The 25,739-nt window shown below is 42.5% G+C and overlaps 1 protein-coding gene across 6 annotated transcripts in view; it reads right to left on the bottom strand.

Annotated features, from left to right (window-relative positions):
• CALN1 (calneuron 1) overlaps positions 1–25,739 on the bottom strand; it is a 470,898-nt gene that overhangs the window by 338,189 nt on the left and 106,970 nt on the right. For 4 of the 6 annotated variants that reach the window (XM_067705969.1, XM_067705966.1, XM_067705965.1 and 1 more), the window contains one exon: positions 5,743–5,867. In XM_067705969.1, coding sequence (XP_067562070.1) covers positions 5,743–5,860 — 118 coding nt within the window. In that variant the 5' untranslated portion in view covers positions 5,861–5,867. Of the gene's footprint in view, positions 1–5,742; positions 5,868–16,257; positions 16,346–16,409; positions 16,463–25,739 lie in introns of those variants that run through there. The other 2 variants (XM_067705967.1, XM_067705970.1) reach the window with 2 other exon arrangements.

Consider the following 25,739-nt stretch of genomic DNA (forward strand, 5'->3'; position numbering starts at 1 on the left):
GGGTGTGTCCCACCCTGGATTATTTGCGGGGGAGAGATGAGAGCCAGGATATGCACCAGAATGTTGGATACTAGCATGGGAACAGGAAGGAGACCAACAGAAAAGAAGAATATAGGAGTTAATTGAATCCTGTGACATAAGGAGCAAACCCAAGAGGAGGGGCCATCAAGATCCCCCCTCCGCCCAGTAGCCGTGGACTAGATGAACGTCTTCTAGAAACTGGACTCTCCAGCTGGGGCTGAAAAGGGGGAAGTTATCCCAGGTCTGGAGTAAAGTGAAGACAGAAGAAAGAAGGCTAAAGACTCTTTATAAACCTTGTTTGCTGACAGATCGTGGACCTACAAAGAACTCTCATTGCTGAGTCACAAAGCAGAACAGAAGAAAGCAAAGGGGACCATAGAAAAACACCTTCTAATGGAGAACAAAGGTAGCATCACTGGGAGACTTGGAGAAACAGATATTTATTATTAAAAAATCTCTATATAGAATTGATGACAAGAAACAGAAGAGATTTTCACAAGCTGTGTACAAATTGTTCTCAATAAGACAAAGAGTTGGGAGAGAATATAAAAATATGGCTCCAGTAAAAGAGGAAGAGGTTGCCATGAGCAGAGCACAACAGCAACACCAAGGGCTGTATCCTCATAGCTACAAACTGGAAACAACTCGAATACCCACTGAGAATATAATGGATAAATAAACTGAGATCTACTTATATGTGACGGAACACTATACATGAATGAAAATGAATGAACTTCAGCTACCCTCAAAAACATCGTTGAGCCTCACAAGTATAATGTTGAAGAAAAGAGGTTGGATGAAAAACAATAAATATAATATAACCCCCTTGAGATGAAGGAAAAACACAAACAATTAAATGGTGATAGGTAATTCAGGGCAGTGGTTGTCTTTGAGGAAGAGGTATTAGGAAGGACCTCAGGGGCACTTCAGGGTGCTGGTAACACCTTATTCCTTAACCTGGGTGGTTGCTGCATGTATGTTCATGTTTGATAAGAATTGAACTGTGCAATAATACTTTTCTGTATTATACTTTGACCAAAAAGTTAAGGGGGAGCTACTGAAATAAAATCAAACTACAGAGGAACTGAAACTTCCATCCATAATGAAAATACACTCTAAAGGGAATCGAAAACAAATTTTTTTAAGTGACTGCAAACAACTAAATCGACGAGGTGGTAGACAGACTCAAGAATGAACGTAGAAGTGCAAAACAGAGGAAAATGATGTGAGAAGAGACGCATTTTGTGGAAAACATCGAATGAAGATCTAGCATTAGAATGGCAGGCATTCCTGAAGAAAAAAACAGAAATAACAACCATCCAAGATGTGACAGCAAACTAACCTAGGCTAAAAGGAAGACCCAAGAAATTAATCTGAGAGGCTGACACTGTTACTGGCAAAAATAACGTGAAATACCCACATGCAGACATTTCATGGTGGCCACAGGGAGCCGTGAGGACAGCAGCCCCCAACATCACAGCTGCAACAGAAGGGGAGGCTGATTACATCCTAATAGCCCCAAACTGGAAACAACCCGAACATCCATCCTGAATAGAAAGGATACGGAAATTGAGGTATACTTATATACAATGGAACACCATACATTAATGAAAATGAGTCAACTTCAGATAGAGGCAAGCTCAGTTTAAGATTAAGACAGCCTCACAAGATTATTCAATAAGTAGCAATGAAAAAACTCTTTTTAAGAAATTATAATTCATGCATCTAATAAAATTCCACATGACACTCTAAAAGTACAAGATACTGCTAATATATTTTGTATGTACATAAACTCCCTGGGTGGATTGTAAAATCCTTGAGCCAGGCAACGAAGATTATACTTCTTTGAATTCCTCCTCCACCCAGAAAGCATTTGGGTAAACATTCCTGTAATGAATGAATGAACAGGAATGAAAATATGAATGAAGAGGAAGGAAGGAGAGCAAGGAAGGATCTCAACCAATGCATCATTGCTGAGTTTGCCTGTTGGGTGAATTCCAATTCCAGTCTGGCCAACTGGATGCAGCTTTGCCTTAATTCCTCATAAGCTTTGTTTAAAGAGAAGAAACAGAAACTTCCCGGAGCGAAGGGCAACTGGAGGTGGCCTGCATGTTGAGTGGCCTCGTTCTCAGAGGGTAACCTCTCATGGACTGGGCGCCCTTGATCCTTACACTGAAGGAAAGGGGCATTCCATCCCCAGCGACAAACACTGACCAGGTGAGGGAACCTGCCCTTGGTGATCCATAAGCAAAAGGCTGCAGCCACCCGGGGCAGGGATGGCACCCAGATAACATCTGCACCCCAGGTGGCTGGACCACAGAGGATGCTTCAGTATCCACCCGCGTCCAACGCATCTACTCCCCGTGCAGCACCACATGTCCCGTGAGGATAAACGAGCGGCCCCGAACAGTAGGATATCAGGGCTTGGCTGACACAAGGCAGCTCCAAGAGGACGGCAAATAGGCACAGTCTCGGAAACGTGCTTCCCCGAGAACCAAGCTGCAGTCCTCTGAACTGATTCCAGCCAGTTGGTTTTCAGACCCTGCCCGCCTGTTCTGCACTCAAAACACATCTCACAGCCCTGCCTGGAGCCCCAAGATGCTCGTAACGAAGCGTACGCAGTCATAACTCAGGGTTCACCTTGGCAGAGATAAATAAATAAATAAGTAGAAGGAATCTTCCATTAGAAAATAAATGGCCTTTCTTCAGGCTGAGAGCCTGGATTACCCTCCTGAAGAACAAATACAGCATCTTCCCCAGCCGACCTCAGGCCATAAAGTCCAGCTTCACTCAACCAGGGACCCCTGCCCCCCACAACCAGGGCTTCCAGGGCCAAGGCCACCCACCTGGACCTCCAGGGCTGTGAGAATTACCGCCCGCTAGTCTCACCTGCTGAGAAGGCGCCTTTCAGCCCCATTCAGCTGCCTGTGCCTGACAGAAACAACAGGGTGGTGAGCTCTGCTGCCCGCCCAAGAACAGAGCTCAGCCAGCGCCGGAGTGGAGAAGGGCCGAAATCCAGGCAGTGGATCTCTTGAAAAGCCATACGCCCTGACAGTGGCCCAGATTTCACAGAGAAAAAAGCCATCACTCTGAGAAGTCTTGGAAAAATCATCTCTTGATTATTCATGGCAAAGCTGGGAAGGAGGAGGAAGAAAAATGGAAAGCCAGGGTATGTGAAAGCCATAGACGACTTCCAAACTTCACTGGGTTAGGCATCGCAGCCTCTGCGAGAGTTGCCCAACATATATCCGGAGAAAACCATAATTCAAAAGCATACATGCACCCCCCTGTTCACTGCAGCACTATTTACAACAGCCAAGACATGGAAACCACGTAAATGAGCATCGACAGAGGAATGGATAAAGAAGATGTAGTATATTTATACAATGGGATATTACTGAGCCGCAAAAAAGAATGAAATAATGCCATTTGCAGCAACATGTATGGACCTAGGGCTTATCATACTAAGTGAAGTAAGCCAGACAGAGAAAAAGAAATATCACATGATATTGCTTATATGTGGAATCAAAAACAATGATACAAATCAACTTATATATAAAACAGAAATAGACCCACAGAGAGAAGATAAACTTATGGTTACCAAAGGGGAAAGGGGGTGGGGATAAATTAGGAGTTTGCGGTTAACTTATACACACTACTATATATAAAATAGATAAACGACCTACTGTATAGCACAAGGAACTATACTCAATATTTTGTAATAACTAATAAAGGAAAAGAATCTGAAAAGGAATATATATACATATGTATATGTATAACTGAAACACTTTGCTACACACCTGAAACTAGCACAACATTGTAAATCAACGATACATCAATTTAAAAAGAAAAAAAAAGAGTTGCCCGAAACACACAGACTTTCTGCCCAAGTCTCATGGCTTCTGCTCCACAGGGCTCCACACAGGAGGCTCCCAGTCGCCCCTGCTAAGTGATGACTAAAACTGGAGGTCCAGCAACCAGCCCCCCTCCCAAATCAATGCACCACTGCCCTGCTCTCCACTAGGTAGGACTCCTTCCCAGGACACAGGAAAGCTTGGGCCTCACCTCACTTTGCCAACACACCCAGCTCAGCCTCGGCCTTGTTTGTGGCCACCAGGATGGGCTCTAGAGGTCAGGGCTCTATTTTCTGCTTCCGTGCCCTTGTCCAAATATCCTCTGGCCAGTTGAAGGCCAGGAGATCTGAGGATACTGCTCTCCTCTCTGGTCCCCAGTCTGTCCAGACCACAGTGAGCAGATGCTGGCCTAGGGAGTCTGGCTCTGCCCACATCACTCCCCTTCCTCTAATATCCTCCGGCCTCTCCTCCAGACCCAGCCCACCAGCCACTGAGCTCCACTGCTCCATCATGGACGTAAACAAGCCTCTACAGGTAGGCTTCAGAGATACCGCGCACTCGGTTCCAGACCACTGCAATAAAGTAAAGAGCACAGTAAAGCGAATCACCGAATCTTATAGTTTCCCAGCGCATATAAAAGTTACATTTGCACTATGCTGTAGTCTGTTAAATGTGTGATGGCATTAGGTCCAAACAAACAATGTACATACCTTCATTTTAAAATATTTTATTGCTAAAAAATGCTAACCAGCATCTGACAATGCAGTGTTGCCCCCCAAACCTTCAATCCGTAAAAAATGCAGTACCTGCGAAGTGCAATAAAGCGAAGCGTAATAAAACATGGTATGCCCGTCGAGAAGCAAGTAAACAACGCGGGTGAGAGCAAGAAAGCTATCCAATGGCCCTGTCCTTCGCCTGCCCCATCTCGTGCCCTTCATGAAGCGAGCCTGTCTTCCCTGGCCCAGAGACGAATCTCCCCGCCTACCATACCCCTTGTAAGAAACGTGCACAAAGAAATCACACTGGTTCAGACCATTATACTCAAAGCAAAGATATGGGCCATATGGGGTAATTTTAGCTTCCCTATTTTAGAAAGTAAACTTAAACTTCTTGTTGTAAAACAGTGTCACCAGGAACACAGCATTTCAAAACAAGAAGGGAAACCAATCTGGCGTGGCCTCAGCAGATGCCTAGGCAAACATCTGGCTGAATCAACCTAATTCTCTATTCTAAAAGACAAAAACAAAAAACCTTCTTCCTTGTTTTAATTTTTTTTTTTAATCAAGGAGTTGATCTCCCCAGGATACAAAGGGGCACTGTCCCCGGATGAATTCAGTCACCGTGTCCCCAGGTTCGTTCGCATCCCAAAGCCAAGGCTACCACTGTTACAGAGGCACAGAGGCAATCAAAATAATTGCCGGCCCTTCCCACCTAGACACAGCTTCCAGATGATTCTGATCTGGGCAGGATTCCAAGCACCATGGCCACAAGTCAAGAGACGGCCATGAACAAGTCTATGACCTCCCCGCAGCTGGGCCCCACGGTGAATGAGAAGATGGAAACAGGGCAACACTACTGGCGACCAAGATTCCATCAATTGGAAAATACGTGTCACGAGTAGAAGCCTGTCTCCCCAGTCAGAGGGTTCCTTGTGGTACCCAAAGGAACAGAAATATTCCCCATAGATTTTTCAGGCCACCAGGTCCATCCCACACAAAGAAGTCATTTAGGCAGAAGTGATCTCTGAACTCTTTCCTGCTGCATCACTGTTAGACGTGGCCACAGCTGACGGCCAGCGTCTTAGACGCACAATGGCCCCAGATGCCTCCCTCGGTGGCTCACCTCCCACGCAAGGTGGGCTCCTTACCGTCAAGCTCCTCCACAGAGATGTTAGCCAGCTGCTCGCTGTCGCTGCCAGCAGACAGAGATCGGTTGAGGTAATTCCCCTTGTACAACAGGCCGGCCGTCACGTGGTGAAAAGGCATCTTCTCCCTGCTCACAAGAGACAGGGGGCAGGGGAAAGAAAGACATCATCATCATCCGTTCCTCCTTTCCTTCCCTGAAGGACCACCCTGGTGTTCAGATGGCCAGGAGTATTTTTTAAATAACAAGAACATTGGTAGAGGGAAAGTCAGAGAATTCCAGGGTCCCCGCGGCCAGAGCAATTCCCGAAGGATCCCAAGTTCTGTCCCTTCCTTCATTGTACGTCTTACTTCATTCTCCCCATTTAATGAGGAACTTGAGCCATGTGGTCCTGGCAGACTGTGGGATACCCTGGCATCACCCAACTGTCTCTCCATGCAAACAAGGATACTCTCTGCTCCTTTCCCTGGTCTGATAAAAGCTTCCTCCATCCTCCTAGGAAAGGACTGCACACCCCAAAATGTGAGGCTGCCCAGTGGCCATATGTCTTAGCCGTGACTGTACGGAAATCCAACTTTTGCTTTTTGCTTTCCCAGGTAAAGCAGGTTCTGCACTTACACTGCACTCAAAGCAGGTCGGAAATGCCAGGCTCTGAGTAAACACAGACCACAGTCTGTACCTCTGAGAAGGAGCCCTGTACCTGCCTGCACGAGTGGCTCATGAGCATAGCCCTCTGAGACACCAATCACACCTGCCCTGCAGGAAAGGTGGGCAGCATCTCAAGGTGTCCCAAAACAAAGCAGCTTCCAGCATGCTCACAGGAAATGAAAGCATCGCATCCCCTTAGACCAGATGAACAAACCCTCCAAGCTCCTCGTACCAGAGCACCACCCCTGGGACTTTGAAGTTCCCACCAGTGCAAGGCAGGCCAGAGGCTCCAGACTAAGGTGAAAGGGAGGGAGGAGAGACACAGTTAGAAGGATGGGTCTCTCACAGCAGGGAGGTTCCTCAAAAAACTAGAGTTGCTATATGATCCAGCAATCCCACTCCTGGGCATATATCCAGACAAAACTGTAATTCAAAAAGCTACATGCACCCCTATGTTCATAGCAGCACTGTTTACAATAGCCAAGACATGGAAACAACCTAAATGTCCATCGACAGATGAATGGATAAAGAAGATGTGGTACATATATACAATGGAATACTACTCAGCCGTAAAAAAGAATGGAATAATGCCATTTGCAGCAACATGGATAGACCAAGACATTATCATACTAAGCGAAGTAAGTCAGAAAGAGGAAGACAAATATCACATGATATCACTTATATGTGGAATCTAAAATAGAACATAGATGAACTTATCTACAAAACAGAAACAGACTCACAGACATAGAGAACAGACTTGTGGTTGCCAAGGGCGGGGGGGCAGGGGAGGGTTGGACTGGGAGTTTGGGATGCAAACTATTATATATTGAACGGATAAAATACAAGGTCTTCTAGGGGCAGGACAGGAATAAAGACGCAGACATAGAGAATGGACTTGAGGACACAAGGAGGGGGAAGGGTAAGCTGGGACAAAGTGAGAGAGTGGCATGGACATATATACGCTACCAAACGTAAAATAGATAGCTAGTGGGAAGCAGCCACGTAGCACAGGGAGATCAGCTCGGTGCTTTCTGACCACCTAGAGGGGTGGCATAGGGAGGGTGGGAGGGAGGCGCAAGAGGGAGGAGATAGGGGAATATACGTATATGTATAGCTGATTCACTTTGTTATAAAGCAGAAACTAACACACCATTGTAAAGCAATTATACTCCAATAAAGACGTTAAAAAAAAAACAAGGTCTTATTTTTTTAGCACAGGGAACTATATTCAATATTCTATAATAAACCATAATGGAAAAGAATATGAAAAAAGAGAGAGAGAGAGAAAGTTGGATCTCTCCATAGGGGAAAGAGCAATCTCTGTTATAGTGAGTGAGCCATGGGGCATATCCGGTTCTGCTTCTCCATCTGCAAAGGGGCCTAAGAGGATTGAGAAGCCTCTGAGCAGAATTAGGGAATTGGCAGGCAGGAGGGGGAGTCAATTCTAGGGTGTGGGTAGGGAACACCCTTTTAACAGAGCTCCAGGAAGGTAAACTGGGCAGCACCAGAAGGGGTGATCTCCCCGCCAATGGGGGCATACAAGCAGAGGCTGAGGGCCTCCCTGACAGGGGTTCTGTGGGAGAGAATCGGCCCCTGTGCTCTCTCCCCACACACCTATCATTCTCCATGTGAGTCCCCCATAGGGTCCCTTTGGGCACTAAAGTTTGCGTCTGTACGTTAAGCTGGAGTGGTCCTAGCGGCCCCTCCGGGCACTGCTGAGTAACAAGGTGTAAATTACAGGAAGAGACAGCAACAGAAGGCCAGTCTCTGGGGATGACTGCTCAGGGCTTCAGGGTTCCCAAACCTTGCCATCCCTCAAGCCACACTCATGATAGCAACTGGCCCTGATGAAGGATGTTTGGAGGGGGGCGGGGGCCCCTGTCTTCTTTTCCCTGTGACACCACTGAGTGACAGGCCCGAGAGGACGCCCCTTCCTCTCTCTCCCTCCCAACTAGAGCTCACCCCAGCATGCCCCTGTATGGGCTGAGAGCTGCTGACTTAGAGATCAAACCAAGAGACTCTTCAAAGTTACAGGGCTTGACCAAGAGCAGGACGCCAGTTAGTGAAAGAAACCGATCTAGAACACAGGCCACCTAAGCTCTCTTTCAACCAAGCAGCCTCAGCTCAGCACCAGACATCTCCACCTGGGTGTCACACTCTCATTTCAAACTCAAGATGTAGAAAAATGAACTAATTATCTTCCTAAAAAATAGGCCACACTTCCTGATTTCTCTATTTCTATCAAAGGTACTTTTCTCTCATCATAACAACTGGGGCAACTCTCACAAACGTTCTGGGCCCCAAACGCATGGCAGAGGCAAGAGCCAGCCGCCAGCCTCCAACCCAGTCTTAACTCTTTCCACAGCTAACAAAACGTACATACATCCACGGGCCAATTGCAAGTGACGGTGGGGGGGGGGGGGGGGTTGGTTCCAGAGTACGCATGCCTTGGCCAGTTATAAGGGGCACATATTCAGCGAACTATTGATATAAGTCAGACCTTCCCCCTCCCCCTCCTGGCCAAATCCATCCTTATACACAAATAGGCGAGAACCTTTCTTTGGAAGAAGACTTCAATTACCATCTCCTCTTTTCTCAAAGTTAAATTTCAGACCAAACAGGTTTAAAGGTGAGAAGCAGATGCACGAGCTAGGGCTGCTCTCCCTTTCCTAAGGCCAGTCCTAATTTGGGGCGCCATGTGTGGCCATGGTCATTTCAGCCTGGACAGATTCCCATGGTCCAGGGGATGAGACATCAACAATGGCTAACGCTTCCCTCTCAGCACTGGCCCCGGGACCCAGTAGTCTCACCAGCTGTTATTTTTAACCATCATTTAAATCCTTCCTAAACATGGGGAAATACCCACACGGATCTTCTCTAATTTTGCCACCTGGAGGGAGGCCCCCCTCAGGTCGATACAGGCCCGGAGGCATTTCTCCCCATTTCACCACTCATCACTCTAGTTTCTCAGCATTTTATAAATAGCTTCCCATTACCACCTTTTACTTGGTTGCCTGAAGCTCTGGACCGGCCACACACACATTTTTACAGCCGCGGTAACAAGGTTATACTCAAACACGCGTGTCCAAGCCACGTTCGGGCACAGAAGAAACGCTGAGTACTTTGCAGAAAAAACTGGTCACAACTGAGTCCCACTTGAAAGACCAGCATAATTGCTTCTGGAAAAAGCAGTTTACAAAATTAGGTACGTATTCAGTTCATTCACCCAAAATGCTCATAGTCTAGTGGGAAAGAAAACACGTGCAATTGAACCAGCCATATAGATAAATAAAGTCATGTTCAAAAAAAGGAAGAGCATTATACCAAGTAAGCTAAAAACAGCTGCTGCAATTAAGGACTAAATTTCACTCCAAGCCACCTGGGGAAACCCAAGCTTTAAGATCCTAGCTTTGGCTATGGAAGGGAAATGTACAAGTTCGCCAGCAAAGGAAAACACAGTCCTGAGCTAAAACTTAAGAGATGGATCTTTACATGGTGAGCAATGAATATATATATATATTTCTTTTCAACAGCCATTTTACTCATTGAGAAATATTATTTAAGTGACTGTTTACCATGTGAACAATCTTTCTGTATTTTCTGTAAGGCAGTATGGTTTCCTGGCTAAGAATCAGGGCTTTCTGGTCAAAAGCAGTGTTAGATTTAAATCCTAGCTCTGCTCTGATTAGCCATGTAGGTAAATTAATTAACCTCTGTAAGCCTCAGTCTCCTCCTCTGTAAAACTGGGGTTTGGAAACATACTGAATAGTATTTTTGTAACTATGAAATAAGATAAGGCATGGAAAGCACTTGACTTAGCATCAGGTATGTTCTCAATAAACATCGTCAGTAATTCCTTGCTAAGGATTACATGAAGTAGGAGGCAGGGCAAAAGAAATTCATGATGTGTTAGGTGGAAGATAAAACACACCGTGTTTTGAAGGAGGGTCAGGAACGACCTGGCAGAGGGTGAGTTTCAGAGAGGAGCTGGCTGGCATTGCACACTAAGATGCCAAGGGATCCAGAATGTCAGCAACAGAGCACTGGGGGCCCCAGCACTGAGCGGTGTCAGCAAGCAGCTGACTGTATCAGGAGGAGGGGGCTATTTGAATGAAAAGCACCAGAGCTGAAAAAGAGTCTATTTCCTGGGTATCACCTGGCATCATGGTCACATCAAGGACAAGATGTCAGCAGGTTAAAAACAAAGGGGTGGGTTCCTGTTTTCAGTGTCGAAGAACTGGTACATTTCTTGGCAAAGTAATAAACCAAAGACAACACTCCCATTTACCATGGCAACAAAAAGAATAAAATATCTAGGAATAAATCTACCTAAGGAGACAAAAGACCTGTATGCAAAAAATTATAAGACACTGATGAAAGAAATTCAAGATGATACAAATAGATGGAGAGATTATACCATGCTCTTGGATTGGAAGAATCAACACTGTGAAAATGACTATATTACCCAAAGCAATCTGTAGATTCAATGCAATTCCTATCAAACGACCACTGGCATTTTTCACAGAATAGAACAAAAAATTTCACAATTTGTATGGAAACACAAAAGACCCTGAATAGCTAAAGCAATCTTGACAAAGAAAAACGGAGCTGGAGGACTCAGGCTCCCTGACTTCAGACTATACTACAAAGCTACAGTAATCAAGACAGTATGGTACTGGCACAAAAACAGAAATATAGCTCAATGAACAGGATAGAAAGCCCAGAGATAAACCCATGCACATATGCTCACCTTATCTTTGATAAAAGAGGCAAGAGGCAAGTGGAGAAAAGACAGCCTCTTCAATAAGTGGTGCTGGGAAAACTGGACAGCTACAAGTAAAAGAATGAAATTAGAACACTCCCAAACACCATACACAAAAATAAACTCAAAATGGATTAAAGACCTAAATTTAAGGCCAGACACTATCAAACTCTTAGAAGAAAACATAGGCAGAACACTCTATGACATAAATCATAGCAAGATCCTTTTTGACTCACCTCCTAGAGAAATGGAAATAAAAACAAAAATAAATAAATGGGACCTAATGAAACTTAAAAGCTTTTGCACAGCAAAGGAAACCATAAACAAGAAGAAAAGACAACCCTCAGAATGGGAGAAAATATTTGCAAATGAAGCAACTGACAAAGGATTAATCTCCAAAATTTACAAGCTCATGCAGCTCAATATCAAAAAAACAACAACCCAATCGAAAAATGGGCAGAAGACCTAAATAGACATTTCTCCAAAGAAGATATACAGATGGCCAACAAACACATGAAAGAATGCTCAACATCACTAATCATTAGAGAAATGCAAATCAAAACTACAATGAGATATCATTTCACACTGGTCAGAATGGCCATCATCAAAAAATGTACAAACAATAAATGCTGGAGAGGGTGTGGAGAAAAGGGAACCCTCTTGCACTGTTGGTGGGAATGTAAATTGATACAGCCACTATGGAGAACAGTATGGAGGTTCCTTAAAAAACTAAAAATAGAACTACCACACGACCCAGCAATCCCACTACTGGGCATATACACTGAGAAAACCATAATTCAAAAAGAGTCATGTCAAAATGTTCATTGCAGCTCTATTTACAATAGCCAGGATATGGAAGCAACCTAAGTGTCCACTGACAGATGAATGGATAAAGAAGATGTAGCACATATATACAATGGAATATTACTCAGCCATAAAAAGAAACGAAATTGAGTTTTTTGTAGTGAGGTGGCTGGACCTAGAGCCTGTCATACAGAGTGTAGTAAGTCAGAAAGAGAAAAACAAATACCATATGCTAACATATATATATATGGAATCTTAAAAAAAAAAAAAGGTCATTTAGAACCTAGGGGCAAGATGGAAATAAAGACACAGACCTACTAGAGAATGGACTTGAGGATACGGGGAAGGGGAAGGGTAAGCTGGGACAAAATGGGAGAGTGGCATGGACATATATACACTACCAAACGTAAAATAGATAGCTAGTGGGAAGCAGCCGCATAGCACAGGGAGATCAGCTCAGTGCTTTGTGACCACCTAGAGGGGTGGGATAGGGAGGGTGGGAGGGAGGGAGACGCAAGAGGGAAGAGATATGGGAACATATGTATATGTATAGCTGATTCACTTTGTTATAATGCAGAAACTAACACACCATTGTACAGCAATTATACTCCAATAAAGATGTTAAAAAAAACAAACAAAGAGCCCCACACACTTTGACTTGAGAGATGTCAAGAGATGATGCTCTTCAGAGACAGTTAATTTTGTGTCAACTTGACTGGGTCACAGGGTGCCCAGATATTTGGTTAAACATTAATCTGGGTGTGTCTGTGAGAGTGTTTTGGGGTGAGATTAACATTTAAGCCGGTAGTCTGAGTAAAGAAGATTGCCCTTCCCAAGGTGGCTGGGCCTTATCCAATCTGTTAGAGGCCTGAATAAAACAAAAAGGGAAAATAAGGGAAAATGTGTTCTTTCTGTCAGTGTGAGCTGGAACTTTGGTCTTCTCCTGCCTTTGGACCTGGACTCCGGCTGGAGCTGACACCAATAGCTCTCCTGGGTTTCCAGCTCGCCAGATTGTAGGAATTCTCAGCCTCCAAAACCATCTAAGCCAATTCCTTACAATAAATTTCTTTCTCTATATATATCCTATTGGTTATGTTTCTCTGGAGAACCCAGACTAACTCTTCCATTTTTTTTCTCAGCAGTGCCAGGCACATTCCTGTAGGCTGATGTTATTATTCTGGGTAAAGAGTACCCCAGAACATAATTCTGCAGGGCCTCTTAAGCAACACGACCCAGAGTGTAGTGTGTGGACCACTGCCAGCTGAATACTCTCTACTGCTTGTTTGCAACGAGATAGATAAGGACAGGAAGTGAAAGAAAGCATTGAAATTTTTATAGCAATTTGGAGCACTGGCCCAACACCTAAGCACGTGACCAGTTGACTTGATTTCTGTGTATCTTTGCTTTTTTTATTTTATTTTTCCACTAATTCGTTCTTTCTGCATTTTACAGAAATCACTCTGCCAAGGACTGGAGCTTTGAACAAAAAAAGAAACAAAACAAAAACACTAGTCCTTCCCCACAAATAGTTTAGTTTGAGAAGCACTTCTCTCTAAAGTACTTTAAGTTGCATCAATTTCTGGTAATGGGCTACAGATACAGAGAGAGAGGAAGAAAGACATGTAGAGAAATGTATTTGAACTTGCCTCCGAAATTTTTTCAAAGAACTTAATTTAAGATTTTTTAAAGTCTTAGATGGACTTTGGAAAGGAGGTACAGCAGACATAGAAAACAAACTTATGGTTACCAAAGGGGAAAGGGGATGGAGAGGGATAAATTAGGAGTATAGGATTAATAGGTACACACTACTATATGTAAAACAGATAAATAACTAGGATTCACTATGTAGCACGTGGAACTATATTCAGTGCCTTGTAATAACCTATAATGGAAAAGAATCTGAAGCTGTACACCTGAAACTAACACAATATTGTAAATCAACCACAGTTAAAGAAATAAAAAAAATTTTTAATCCAAAAAAATACTCTATATACAATGTGTTATTCAAACAGAATTATTATACCACATTGAAAAGTCTAGTGTTAAAAAGTAATGTTTGAGGGCTTCCCTGGTGGCGCAGTGGTTGAGAGCCCGCCTTCCGGTGCAGGGGACGCGGGTTCGTGCCCCAGTCCAGGAGGATCCCACATGCCGTGGAGCGGCTGGGCCCGTGAGCCATGGCCGCTGAGACTGCGCGTCCAAAGCCTCCTGTGCTCCGCAACTTGGGGGGCCACAACAGTGAGAGGCCCGTGTACCGCAAAAAAATAAAAAGTAATATTTGAAGCATTTAAACGTCATAAACATTTCAAATATATATGGAAATAAAACCCCACAATATCCTTTGTTTTAAATTTAAAAAACAAAACAAGAAAGGACGTACAAGATGTCAGCGGAAGTTTGGGCCATCTTCTGAGCGCCTGGAATACATTGCTGGGGTTTCTGTCCTCCATTTAGCAGACTACATGGGGCAATGTTGACCCTGCATTCTAGAAGTTAAAGAGCCTACCCAACCGTGATAGAGCCTTTGTCAAATTCCCCTAAAAATATCCATGAAGGCACACAAAAATAATCATATTCCCAACAGCACCAATGCCAGGGTGTGGAAGAAGCTTCCATTAAGTCGGCACAGTTAGGATTAAAATGGAAAATAATCAGTGGCATATCCACACTTTGAATGCAGACTAAATAATAGAGTCAGATAGTAAAGGAATAGGAGGAGATTTTTATCTACCTAAATTCCCTTCTATTTCTGGGACTCTGGAATGACCAACCATGACATCAGACAATCACCCTTCGGACTCTGTTGGAATTGCTTTTTCAAAGCAGCCAGGGTCGGTCAAACCCTCACTGCCCTTAGCACCACTGTGAATCAACAATCCCCTTCCTCTAGCTACCCAGGGATCATGCAACACGGCTCCCAGTCTGCAACACGGCTAGGAACAGAAGGGTCTGAGGCACGGGCCCTGCACGTGAAGATGTGAAATTTGTTATGCGCATGAGTGTCAGTACGAACAATGACCTGTGGGGTTTATGGCTTTTCGTGTATTGCTTTTGATTAAGGAAGAACTGCAGAAGACCTCAGATACCCCAGAAATGTATGTCTCCTCCTCAGAGTCCAAGAGTTAAGTTATAGGGACGAGAAGATCCCTACTTACTCCAGCAAAGATGCACTAGATGGATACCAGCTGAGCGTTGGGCTAAGCACTTACAAAACAATTGTGTTCTCTTGTAAAGATCCTGCAGGGGCAGGCCAATTGGCAAGGAGGGTTTGGATAGAGCTCAAATCAGACAGCAATGAGTAAGCAGAAAACACCAACGTGAGGGTCTAAATAAAAATTCTGCATCATCAGAGGAAGAAGCACTTTCAAGAAGAAGTAGAGCCAAAAACAGATTGTCAACAATAATATGATACAAGAAAGAAGACAGTTTTACAAAGCTTCTGGTTACATCCTTAAAAATAAGTAGAAAACCAGGGTGTTTATGAAATAAGAATGCAAATTCATAAGGAAATCTCAGCATACAGTGAGGAGGTATCAAGTCAGAAAGCAAAGACAGCTTGCTGAGAGGCAAGCTGATTTGGAAAAGGTGCTGGTCTTTGCAAAGCAAAGGAGAAATCCAAAAACAGTAGTGGAATGAAAATCTACATTACTGGCAACAAAGAGTATTTCAAACAAACGGCAAATTCAGCAAACAATATAATTCACCCATGGACCCACCACCCAGATTGAACATGGGCTCATATTTTTCCTCATTTGCTTTAGGTTTTTTTCAAAGAAATATCTGACATCGAAGCCCTGCCCATCTATGCTATTCCTCCACCTCCTTCACTCAGCTGTGACAACACTATTCTGGAGGTGGAACGTATCCTTCCGGTCCATGATTTTAAATTTTCCTACATTTGGGTGTAACTGTATAGAATATATTATAGTATTGCTGTATATATCTTTCAATTTACATAAATAATATCACACTGTACATATGCTTTTGCAGTTTGCACATTTCAATCTATATTAGAGTTTAGGGACTTACCCAAATCCGTATACGCAATTTACTTTTAACTGTGCCATAGTTTTCCACTGTAAAAGCATATTGCAATTCATTTACCCACTATCCAACCGAAAGAAAAGCATTCCGCAAAGAACATTTTCATGTGTCTCTTTGCGTAAATTGAGGGGAATTTCTCTAGCCTACATACCTAGATAAAATATTACAGAATTTTTCCAAAGTGGTTGGGTTAGTTGTCTGTCACTACATAACAAACTACCCTTGAACTTAGTGGCTTAAAAGAGCAAATATTTATTATCTCACAGGTTCTGTGGGTCAGGAATCAGGAATTGCTTTGCTGGGTGGTTCTGGCTCAGGAGTTCTCAGAAGGTTGCAGTCAAGACACTGATCAGGGCTACCACCGTCAGAAGGTGTGACTGCAGCTGGAGGATCCACTTCCAAGATGGTGTACTCACATGGCTGTTCACAACATCCTCAGGGGACTCTCCAGAGGGCTGCTCAGGTGTTCTTATGACATGACAGCCGGCTTCCCCTAGCAGGTGATCCAAGACACAGAATGAGGGGGCTTTTATGATTTGGTCTCAGAAATCACACCGTCATTTTTGACACATTCTGTTCATTAAAAGCAAGATGCTAAGGAAAGCCTACACTCATGGAGAGAGAGATTAGGCTCCACCTTCTGAAAGATGGAGTATCAAAGAATTTGTAAACATCTTTCAAAATCATCATCATGGTTGTAGCAACTTACAGACCCACCATTAGCCTATCGGCATGTCTATTTCCCCCACAGCCTTGCTGACAAGGAGTATGATCAGACTGTTTCATCTGTAATTGGATTTCCTTGGTTGCTAGCTTAGGCATCTTGTTATATGTTTTGTGGCCGTTCTAATTTCCCCTCCTACAATTTGCTTTTTACCTTTAACTACTGGGTTGCTTATCATTTTGGGATTGCTTTGTTCTTCCATGCTATTGTTTTCTAATATTTCAGTTCAATCTTACTTTTAAACCCCTCACTATTAGTCATTATTATTGTAGTTGTTATTGGTGCATGTCACAACCAATGCTTACCTAGACTTTTCTACAAGTTTACTAATTTCTCTGCTCATTGTTGCACTCTTCTGGGTTCAATTCCCTTCTTAATGAAGGGAATGTAGTAGTTCTTTCATTAAGGAATTATAAATGGAAAGCTTTTTGGTCTTTTTCCTTAAAAAAAAAAGTCTTTATTTCAATCTCATTTGAATTATAGTTCAACTTGGTAAAGAATTACAAATTATTTACTTAGTACTCGGAGGATATTTTGTTGCTGATGAGGAATCTGCTTGTTCACCTGTTAATACTCATTCTGGACCATTCTAAGTCTATAATTTCAGATATAGGCTCTCTCCCCAACTCGATATTCTCTCTTTCATAAAGAGATGTATTAGATGTATGTTGGACCTCTTCATTCAAGCTCAATACTCTTGACTGGTTCATCCAACATTCATTCATACCCCATCAGATTAAAAAAGCTGAAAAGCTAATAACTTTGTTTTCCAGACTCCATTGCTACTAGAGCTCTGTATGAGAATTAGTTCCAAAATTAGAAAGCACTTGCCCAAGTTCGGAATGCAGGAGAGATGAATACAATGGTATGTGTGCGGGGTCTCACAAAACACCTTGATCCGTAGCATTTACCCCTATCCATGGTAGAAATACTCCCACAATGGCCAATTCCGAGCCAACAACGTGGTATCAGTGAACATGGAGTTGTGAAGAGATGTGAAGTAGTATACCAGCACCCCATTATACAGTATTTTCACCATATACATGTCATAGACTAAATTAACCACAAAATCATAGATAATAATAAAGTGTAGTCAAATAATTAGGAAGTGAAGAGTTTTTAGTATTTATTACCTTTGTGATGTAATATAATTTATTTCACTGTAAGTTTATACTTCATCTGAGAATTTAAGTTTATATTTCATTTATCATGCATTTAAGAATGGCTATGTTTAATAACTGACTCGTAAAATTCCTGAAAATTTAACAAGTGTCTTTTCTTCCCTGCTTTTAATTAATTAAGTTATTTATTTATTTATGGCCGTGTTGGGTCTTGTTGCTGTGCGTGGGCTTTCTTTAGTTGCAGTGAGTGGGGGCTACTCTTTGTTGTGGTGCACAGGCTTCTCATTGTGGTGGCTTCTCTGGTTGCAGAGCATGGGCTCTAGGCACATGGGCTTCAGTAGTTGTGGCACGTAGGCTCAGCAGTTGTGGCTCGTGGGCTCTAGAGCGCAGGGTCAGTGGTTGTGGCACACAGGCTTAGTTGCTCCGCGGCATGTGGGATCTTCCCAGACCAGGGCTTGAACCTGTGTGCCCTGCATCGGCAGGTGGATTCCTAACCACTGCACCACCAGGGAAGCCCAAACAAGTGTCTTTCATAAGCTGGCATGAGGTAGCTCCAGCGTGCCGCTGGATGAAGGTCTTTTTTCCTGACCATTTCTGGTTGTTTCTACAGGCAAGAAAAGTCATGGAAACACGATGTTTTCCTGCAACAGTGTTCCGCCGTCCACTCTCCAGTTTCCTGGCTGTGAAGAAGTAGTCAAGGTGGTGGGAGAAGAGCAATGGCTTCTGAATCCTCGGATCAGCTTCAAGTCCATTTTCCAGCTTTTGGGGGGTCCAGAGGAAGTTTTAGGAACAACAAGCAGATTCCAGTGGCAGTCTCAGTGGTAGTAAATCTCCTGGAGGGTCAATCTGAATTATTCTGGGAGTCATTCTGGACAGCCATCCACAATCCAGTCCTTCAGCCCTTCAACAATCTTGTAAGCATCAAATTCCCTGTATTAAATCCCTTCCTCCTTAAAATACGCAGTGTGGTTACTGGTCCTTGAACTAAACTTTAACTGATATATTATTGTATTTTCCGAGTTTCTTAAACTTTTTTTAACTAATTTTTATTGGAGTATAGCTGCTTTACAATGCTGTGTTAGTTTCTCCCATGCAGCAAAGTGAATCAGTTGTACGTATACTTATGTCCCCTCTTTTCAGATTCCCTTCCCGTATAGGTCACCACAGAGCACTGCGGAGAGTTCCCTGAGCTCTACAGTAGGTTCTCATTAGTTATGTATTTTATACATAGTATCAATAGTGTATGTATGTCAATCCCACTCTCCCAATTCATCCCGCCCCCCCTTTAAACTCGTTTAAAATTTTCATATTTTTATCTGTGTATCTTGTAAGCAATTTCCTCAAAATTATTTTTACATTCACACATTCTTTTTTCAGTTGTAACTTAACTTACAGTTTAACCTGTCTGCTCAGTTTTCATCTAAATGATGACGTTTTCCATTTCCAGCAGTTTAGTTTCTTTTACAAATCCATCTTTTATTTATCACTGAGTATAAATCTTTCCATTTTTATTCTCTGACCTTTGCATATTTTCTTTCAGAATCTCAATTATCTCAGTTTCTTAAGGCACTAATCTTCTTTGTGGTACTTCTCTGATTTCTCTAGCGGTAAACAGTTTCCAGGTGTGGTTTCACTCTTTGTGGGCGGGGCCATCTTCAGCAGGTGTTGCTTTTCCCTGTGGAGCTTCACATGCGCAGAGATCTGTGCCCGAGGCACAGGTGCCATAGGTTTCACCAGTTGGGGACCAGTTTGTCCATTCATTCTTGGCCTGGAAGGCGCGCACCACGTGGGTAGTGTAGATATGGAGTGCGCATCCCCGACGCACAGGTCTGGAGTTCTCCTTTGTCACGGGGGCCTTTTCCTTTGGCAGCCACAGCTCCTGGTAGACATAAGCATCTCAGCCACTTTGCTGAGCAGTGGGCAGACTGTCTAGTCCCCCCTATGGGAGGGGCAGCGAAACCAGGGTCTGAGTTCCTGCTTCCTGCCTGCTGTGGACCCAAGACCACACCTTTCCTCCCGGCATGAACATTAAGACTCCCACCTGCCAGAGCCTTCGGGGCTTTCCCTACCCTGAAGCAGCGTCCACCCCTACGCTTTCCTCTCTGGGCTCTGAACTCAGAGCCCCTTCTTTTCTTTCACACTAAGTTATTTTAATGTGTAAAACAGGAAAAGTGTAGTCAGGAAAACAGAGCCTATGTCAGCTAGTTCAATAAAAAGATGTGCAACAGTGAGCTACCTACCAAGTGGGCAGAAGGGCTGAAAAGCACCCCCCCAACCCCCTGTCGAGAGGCTGGTTAGCAGAGATTAGCAATAGCAGAAAGTTTCTCCTACCCCTACTGTGGAGGGACATATGGCGATGGCAGTATGACCAGAACCTCAAAAGTGGGGTGCCCAGAGGAGCTAGAACCATGGTAGGGGTCGCCCAATAGGATATCTCTGCTCTGCCGAGATGCAGGGCAGGAAACCTTAAGAGGGAGAGGTACCATGGAGACATCTGTCAAAGGCAGGTAGGGGTGGGGAGCCTCACTCTCTGTCCTCACCTTCTCACCTCCTGTTGGTGCCTCCCTTTGGCCAGGGAATCTGGAAACATAGTTTGCTTGGACAGACCCTACTATACAGAGTGGTGCAGGGGGAGAGAGAAGGATAAATCTGTTCAGCTAGCAGGCAAAGGACTGGCTGGGCTACAGAGTTAACTTTTTTGTTATATGTTTATCCAACATCTCTTCATTTGTTGCAGGAAACTAATCCACGTTAGCTTAGTGACCATGCTGACAGAACTAGATATCCTTGTGACATTTCTGAATTTCAAAGATAAGGAAATGTCTTCTGACCATCCAGGTTAGAAAATACAGGTTACCCACAGAGGAACAAGATGAAACGCAGCTCCCTTCATAACAGCAAGCAGACACAACGGAGACACAATCACTACCTGCTACTGCCTTTAAAGGTCATTTAAAGTAAAATGAGTAGAGAAGTTTACAAATTAAATTATGGGAAAAGACTTAAAGGCAAAGGTCAAAGAAAAGAAAGTTCTAACTGCAAAGCAATTTAAAATAAAAAGCACTGATAGTATAGTGAAGGTATGTTTAAAAAGGGGAAAATCCAAAAAATATATATATTAGTCACAAACCTCTATATATCATGTACATATCATTATAAACCAAAAAATAATTTAAATATATTTTTGATTTTAAAAACTGGTGAAGATTTTAAAGACACCCTCTAAGGCTTTGGCAAATTACCTGGGTAAAAAACAAAAACAAAGGGGATATGAATGATGTAGACATTTTTCTATGAAGGCCGATTTGATGTGTCTCTGTATATGAGTGTGTGTGTGAGTGTGTGTGTGTGTGTCCCCACAACCTCCCAGAGATAACTTTCGAGATATCTGAACATTTACAAAAATTTATCAAATATAAGACCACAAAGCAAACTTCAGTAAAGGTCTTCAAAAGCAGGTCTGAGACAGTTGAATATAAACAGAAACAATAATAAAATTCAATATTTTTAAATGCTAAGACATTTTTCTAACTTTGTTGAGATATAACTGACATACAACATTGTGTAAGTCTAAGCTGTATAAGATGTTGACAGCCTTATATGTTGCAAAAGGATGACCACCATAGCATTCCCTAACACCTCCAACATGTCCCATAATTACCCTTTCTCTTTTTTTGTGGTGAGATCATTTAAGACCTACTCTCTTAGCAAGTTTCAAGTATATGATACAGTATTATTAGCTATAATCACCATGCTGTACCTTCGATCTCTAGAACTTATTCATTAAAATTGAAATTTTTAATATACTCCTAGATCAAAGTTTAAATTAAAATTTAAATTATACGCTCTATTTAAAATTTTAAAAGGGAAATAATTCTTATTAAAAAGCATATGAGGGGGCTTCCCTGGTAGCACAGTGGTTGAGAGTCCGCCTGCTGATGCAGGGGACACGGGTTCGTGCCCCGGTCCGGGAAGATCCCACATGCCGCGGAGCGGCTGGGCCCGTGAGCCATGGCCGCTGAGCCTGCGCGTCCGGAGCCTGTGCTCCGCAACGGAAGAGGCCACAACAGTGAGAGGCCCACGTACCGCAAAAAAAAAAAAAAAAAGCATATGAGGTATAGCAAAGTAGTATTCAGATAAGCTTGTGAGGTCTTTAAATGCTCTTACTGTTTTTAAGAGAAAAATATAAACACTAAATAAGTCTTCAAGGGCTTCCCTGGTGGCTCAGTGGTTAAGAATCCGCCTGCCAATGCAGGGGACAGGGGTTCGAGCCCTGGTCCAGGAAGATCCCACATGCCGCAGAGCAACTAAGCCCGTGCACCACAACTACTGAGCCTGCGCTCTGGAGTCCGTGAGCCACAACTACTGAAGCTCACGCACCTAGAGCCCAAGCTCTGCAACAAGAGAAGTCACCGCAATGAGAAGCCTGCACACCGCAACAAAGAGTACTCCCCGCTCGCTGCAACCAGAGAAAGCCCGTGCGCAGCAACGATGACCCAAGACAGCCAAAAATAAATAAGTAAGTTTTCAACACAAACGTTTTAGAGAAAGAACAACAAAATAAATTAAGAAAACAGAAAAAACGAAATAATGAGACAGAGCTGAATTAGAAAACAGATAAATTAAAAGAGCTGGTTCTCTGAAACAAAAGCAAATAAACAGACAAATCTCTGACAACTTTATTAAAACAAACAGGGAAAGCACAAATAGACAACAGTATGAAATATGAGAATTCTACATGCAACTCTAGACTCATAAATTTAAAACACTGCTTCAATGAACGCTTTGTTTCTCAAAATACAGAAATTGGATTTTTATTGAAAGCAGTGTGATTTACTGTTATTCATGCTTACTGAAAATCTTGACATAACATTTTGTTATACAGTGATTTGAAGATCTGGTTTTAGGTTGGGTGTATTTCCATACTTGATTAAAACATCTGCCATAACCAAAAATACACCTCAAAAGAATTTACAGATCCAAATCGAAGAAACACGTCACTGGCAGGGTTTACTACATCATAACATTCATTCTTCAATCCGTCCCACAAGCATGCCAAGATTTTTGCTGGTAAAGTTTCATCTTCCTGAATTTCAACAGGTGATTTTGCAAACTGATTCAAAGCGGTTGCACTTTCATAGTTTTAACAAAAAACAATCGATTTGGAAGATCCTTAAGCAGTTAACAAAATTCTGTTTCCAGGTTTTTTTTAAATTAATTTATTTGTTTGTTTTCATTTTTGGCTATGTTCGGTCTTCCTTGCTGCATGCGGGCTTGCTCTAGTTGCGGCAAGCTGGGGCTACTCTTCCTTGTGGTGCGCGGGCTTCTCATTGGGTGGCTTCTCTTGCTGTGGAGCACGGGCTCTAGGCGCGCAGGATTCAGTAGCTGTGGCTCTTGAGCACAGGCTCAGTAGTTCTGGCTCACAGGCTTAGTTGCTCCGCGGCACGTGGGATCTTCCGCGGCCAGGACTCGAACCCGTGTCCCTTGCATTGGCAGACAGATTCTTAACCACTGTACCACCAGGGAAGCCCCCAGATTTTTTAACTTCACAAATTTGAGTTTGTAGATAGCACACTCACAACAGTTTTTTAGCAACAAAATCACATAATGGTAGAAAGATTTCCAAAACCATCCATTCTCAAAACTGTTTTTGAGCTTTGAGCATGAGTTTCCTTTAAAAAGCAATTATTTCTGAAGTCAGGGAGCCTGATTCCTCCAGCTCCGTTATTCTTTATCAAGATTGCTTTGGTTATTCAGGGTCTTTTGTGTTTCCATTCAAATCATGAAATTTTTTGTTCTAGTTCTGTGAAAAATGCCATTGGTAGTTTGATAAGGATTGCATTGAATCTGTAGATTGCTTTGGGTAGTAGAGTCATTTTCACAATGTTGATTCTTCCAATCCAAGAACATGGTATATATCTCTCCATCTGTTTGAATCATCTTTTATTTCCTTCATCAGTGTCTTATAGTTTTCTGCATACAGGCCTTTTTTCTCCTTAGGTAGGTTTATTCCTAAGTATTTTATTCTTTTTGTTGCAAAGGTAAATGGGAGTGTTTCCTTAATTTCTTTTTCAGATTTTTCATCATTAGTGTATAGGAATGCAAGAGATTTCTGTGCATTAATTTTGTATCCTGCTACTTTACCAGATTCATTGATTAGCTTTAGTAGTTTCCTGGTAGCATCCTTAGGATTATCTATGTATAGTATCATGTGATCTGCAAACAGTGACAGCTTTACTTCTTCTTTTCTGATTTGGATTCCTTTTATTTTTTTCTTCTCTGATTGCTGTGGCTAAAACTTCCAAAACTATGTTAAATAACAGTGGTGAGAGTGGGCACCTTGTCTTGTTCCTGATCTTAGTAGAAATGGTTTCAGTTTTTCACCATTGAGAACGATGTTGGCTGTGGGTGTGTCATATATGGCCTTTATTATGTTGAGAAAAGTTCCCTCTTTGTCTACCTTCTGGAGGGTTTTTTATCATAAATCGGTGTTGAATTTTGTCAAAACATTTTTCTGCATCTATTGAGATGATCATATGGTTTTTCTCCTTCAATTTTTTAATATTGTGTATCACACTGATTGATTTGCGTATATTGAAGAACCCTTGCATTCCTGGGATAAACCCCACTTGATCGTGGTGTATGATCCTTTTAATGTGCTGCTGGATTCTGTTTGCTAGTATTTTGTTGAGGATTTTTGCAACAATGTTCATCAGTAATATTGGCCTGTAGTTTTCTTTCTTTGTGACATCTTTGTCTGGTTTTGGCATCAGGGTGATGGTGGCCTCGTAGAATGAGTTTGGGAGTGTTCCTCCCTCTGCTATATTCTGGAAGAGTTTGAGAATGATAGGTGTTAGCTCTTCTCCAAATGTTTGACAGAATTCACCTGTGAAGCCATCTGGTCCTGGGCTTTTGCTTGTTGAAAGATTTTAATCACAGTTTCAATTTCAGTGCTTGTGATTGGTCTGTTTATATTTTCCATTTCTTCTTGGTTCAGTCTCAGAAGGTTGTGCTTTACTAAGAATTTGTCCATTTTATTGGCATATAGTTGCTTGTAGTAATCTCTCATGATCCTTTGTATTTCTGCAGTGTCAGTTGTTACTTCTCCGTTTTCATTTCTAATTCTATTGATTTGAGTCTTCTCCCTTTTTTGCTTGATGAGCCCGTCTAATAGTTTATCAATTTTGTTTATTTTCTCAAAGAACCAGCATTTAGTTTTATTGATCTTTGCTATCATTTCCTTCATTTCTTTTTCATTTATTTCTGATCTGATCTTTATGATTTCTTTCCTTCTGCTAACTTTGGGGGTTTTTTGTTCTTCTTTCTCTAATTGCTTTAGGTTTAAGGTTAGGTTGTTTATTTGAGATGTTTCTTGTTTCTTGAGGTAGGATTGTATTGCTATAAACTTCCCTCTTAGAACTGCTTTCACTGCATCCCATAGGTTTTGGGTCGTCATGTTTTCATTGTCATTTATTTCTAGGCATTTTGATTTCCTCTTTGATTTCTACAGTGATCTCTTGGTTATTTAGTAGTGTATTGTTTAGCCTCCATGTTTAATCTCCAAAATATACAAGCAGCTCATGCAGCTCAATATCAAAGAAACAAACAACCCATCCCCAAAATGGGCAGAAGACCTAAATAGACATTTCTCCAAAGAAGATATACAGATTGCCAGCAAACACAAGAAAGGATGCTCAACATCATCAATCATTAGAGAAATGCAAATCAAAACTACAATGAGATATCATCTCACACTGGTCAGAATGGCCATCATCAAAAAATCTACAAACAATAAATGCTGGAGAGGGTGTGGAGAAAAGGGAACCCTCTTGTGCTGTTGGTGGGAATGTAAATTGATACAGCCACTATGGAAAACAGTATGGAGGTTCCTCAAAAAGCTA

The sequence above is a fragment of the Pseudorca crassidens genome, chromosome 15 (assembly GCF_039906515.1).
Source record: "Pseudorca crassidens isolate mPseCra1 chromosome 15, mPseCra1.hap1, whole genome shotgun sequence".
NCBI lineage: Eukaryota > Metazoa > Chordata > Mammalia > Artiodactyla > Delphinidae > Pseudorca > Pseudorca crassidens.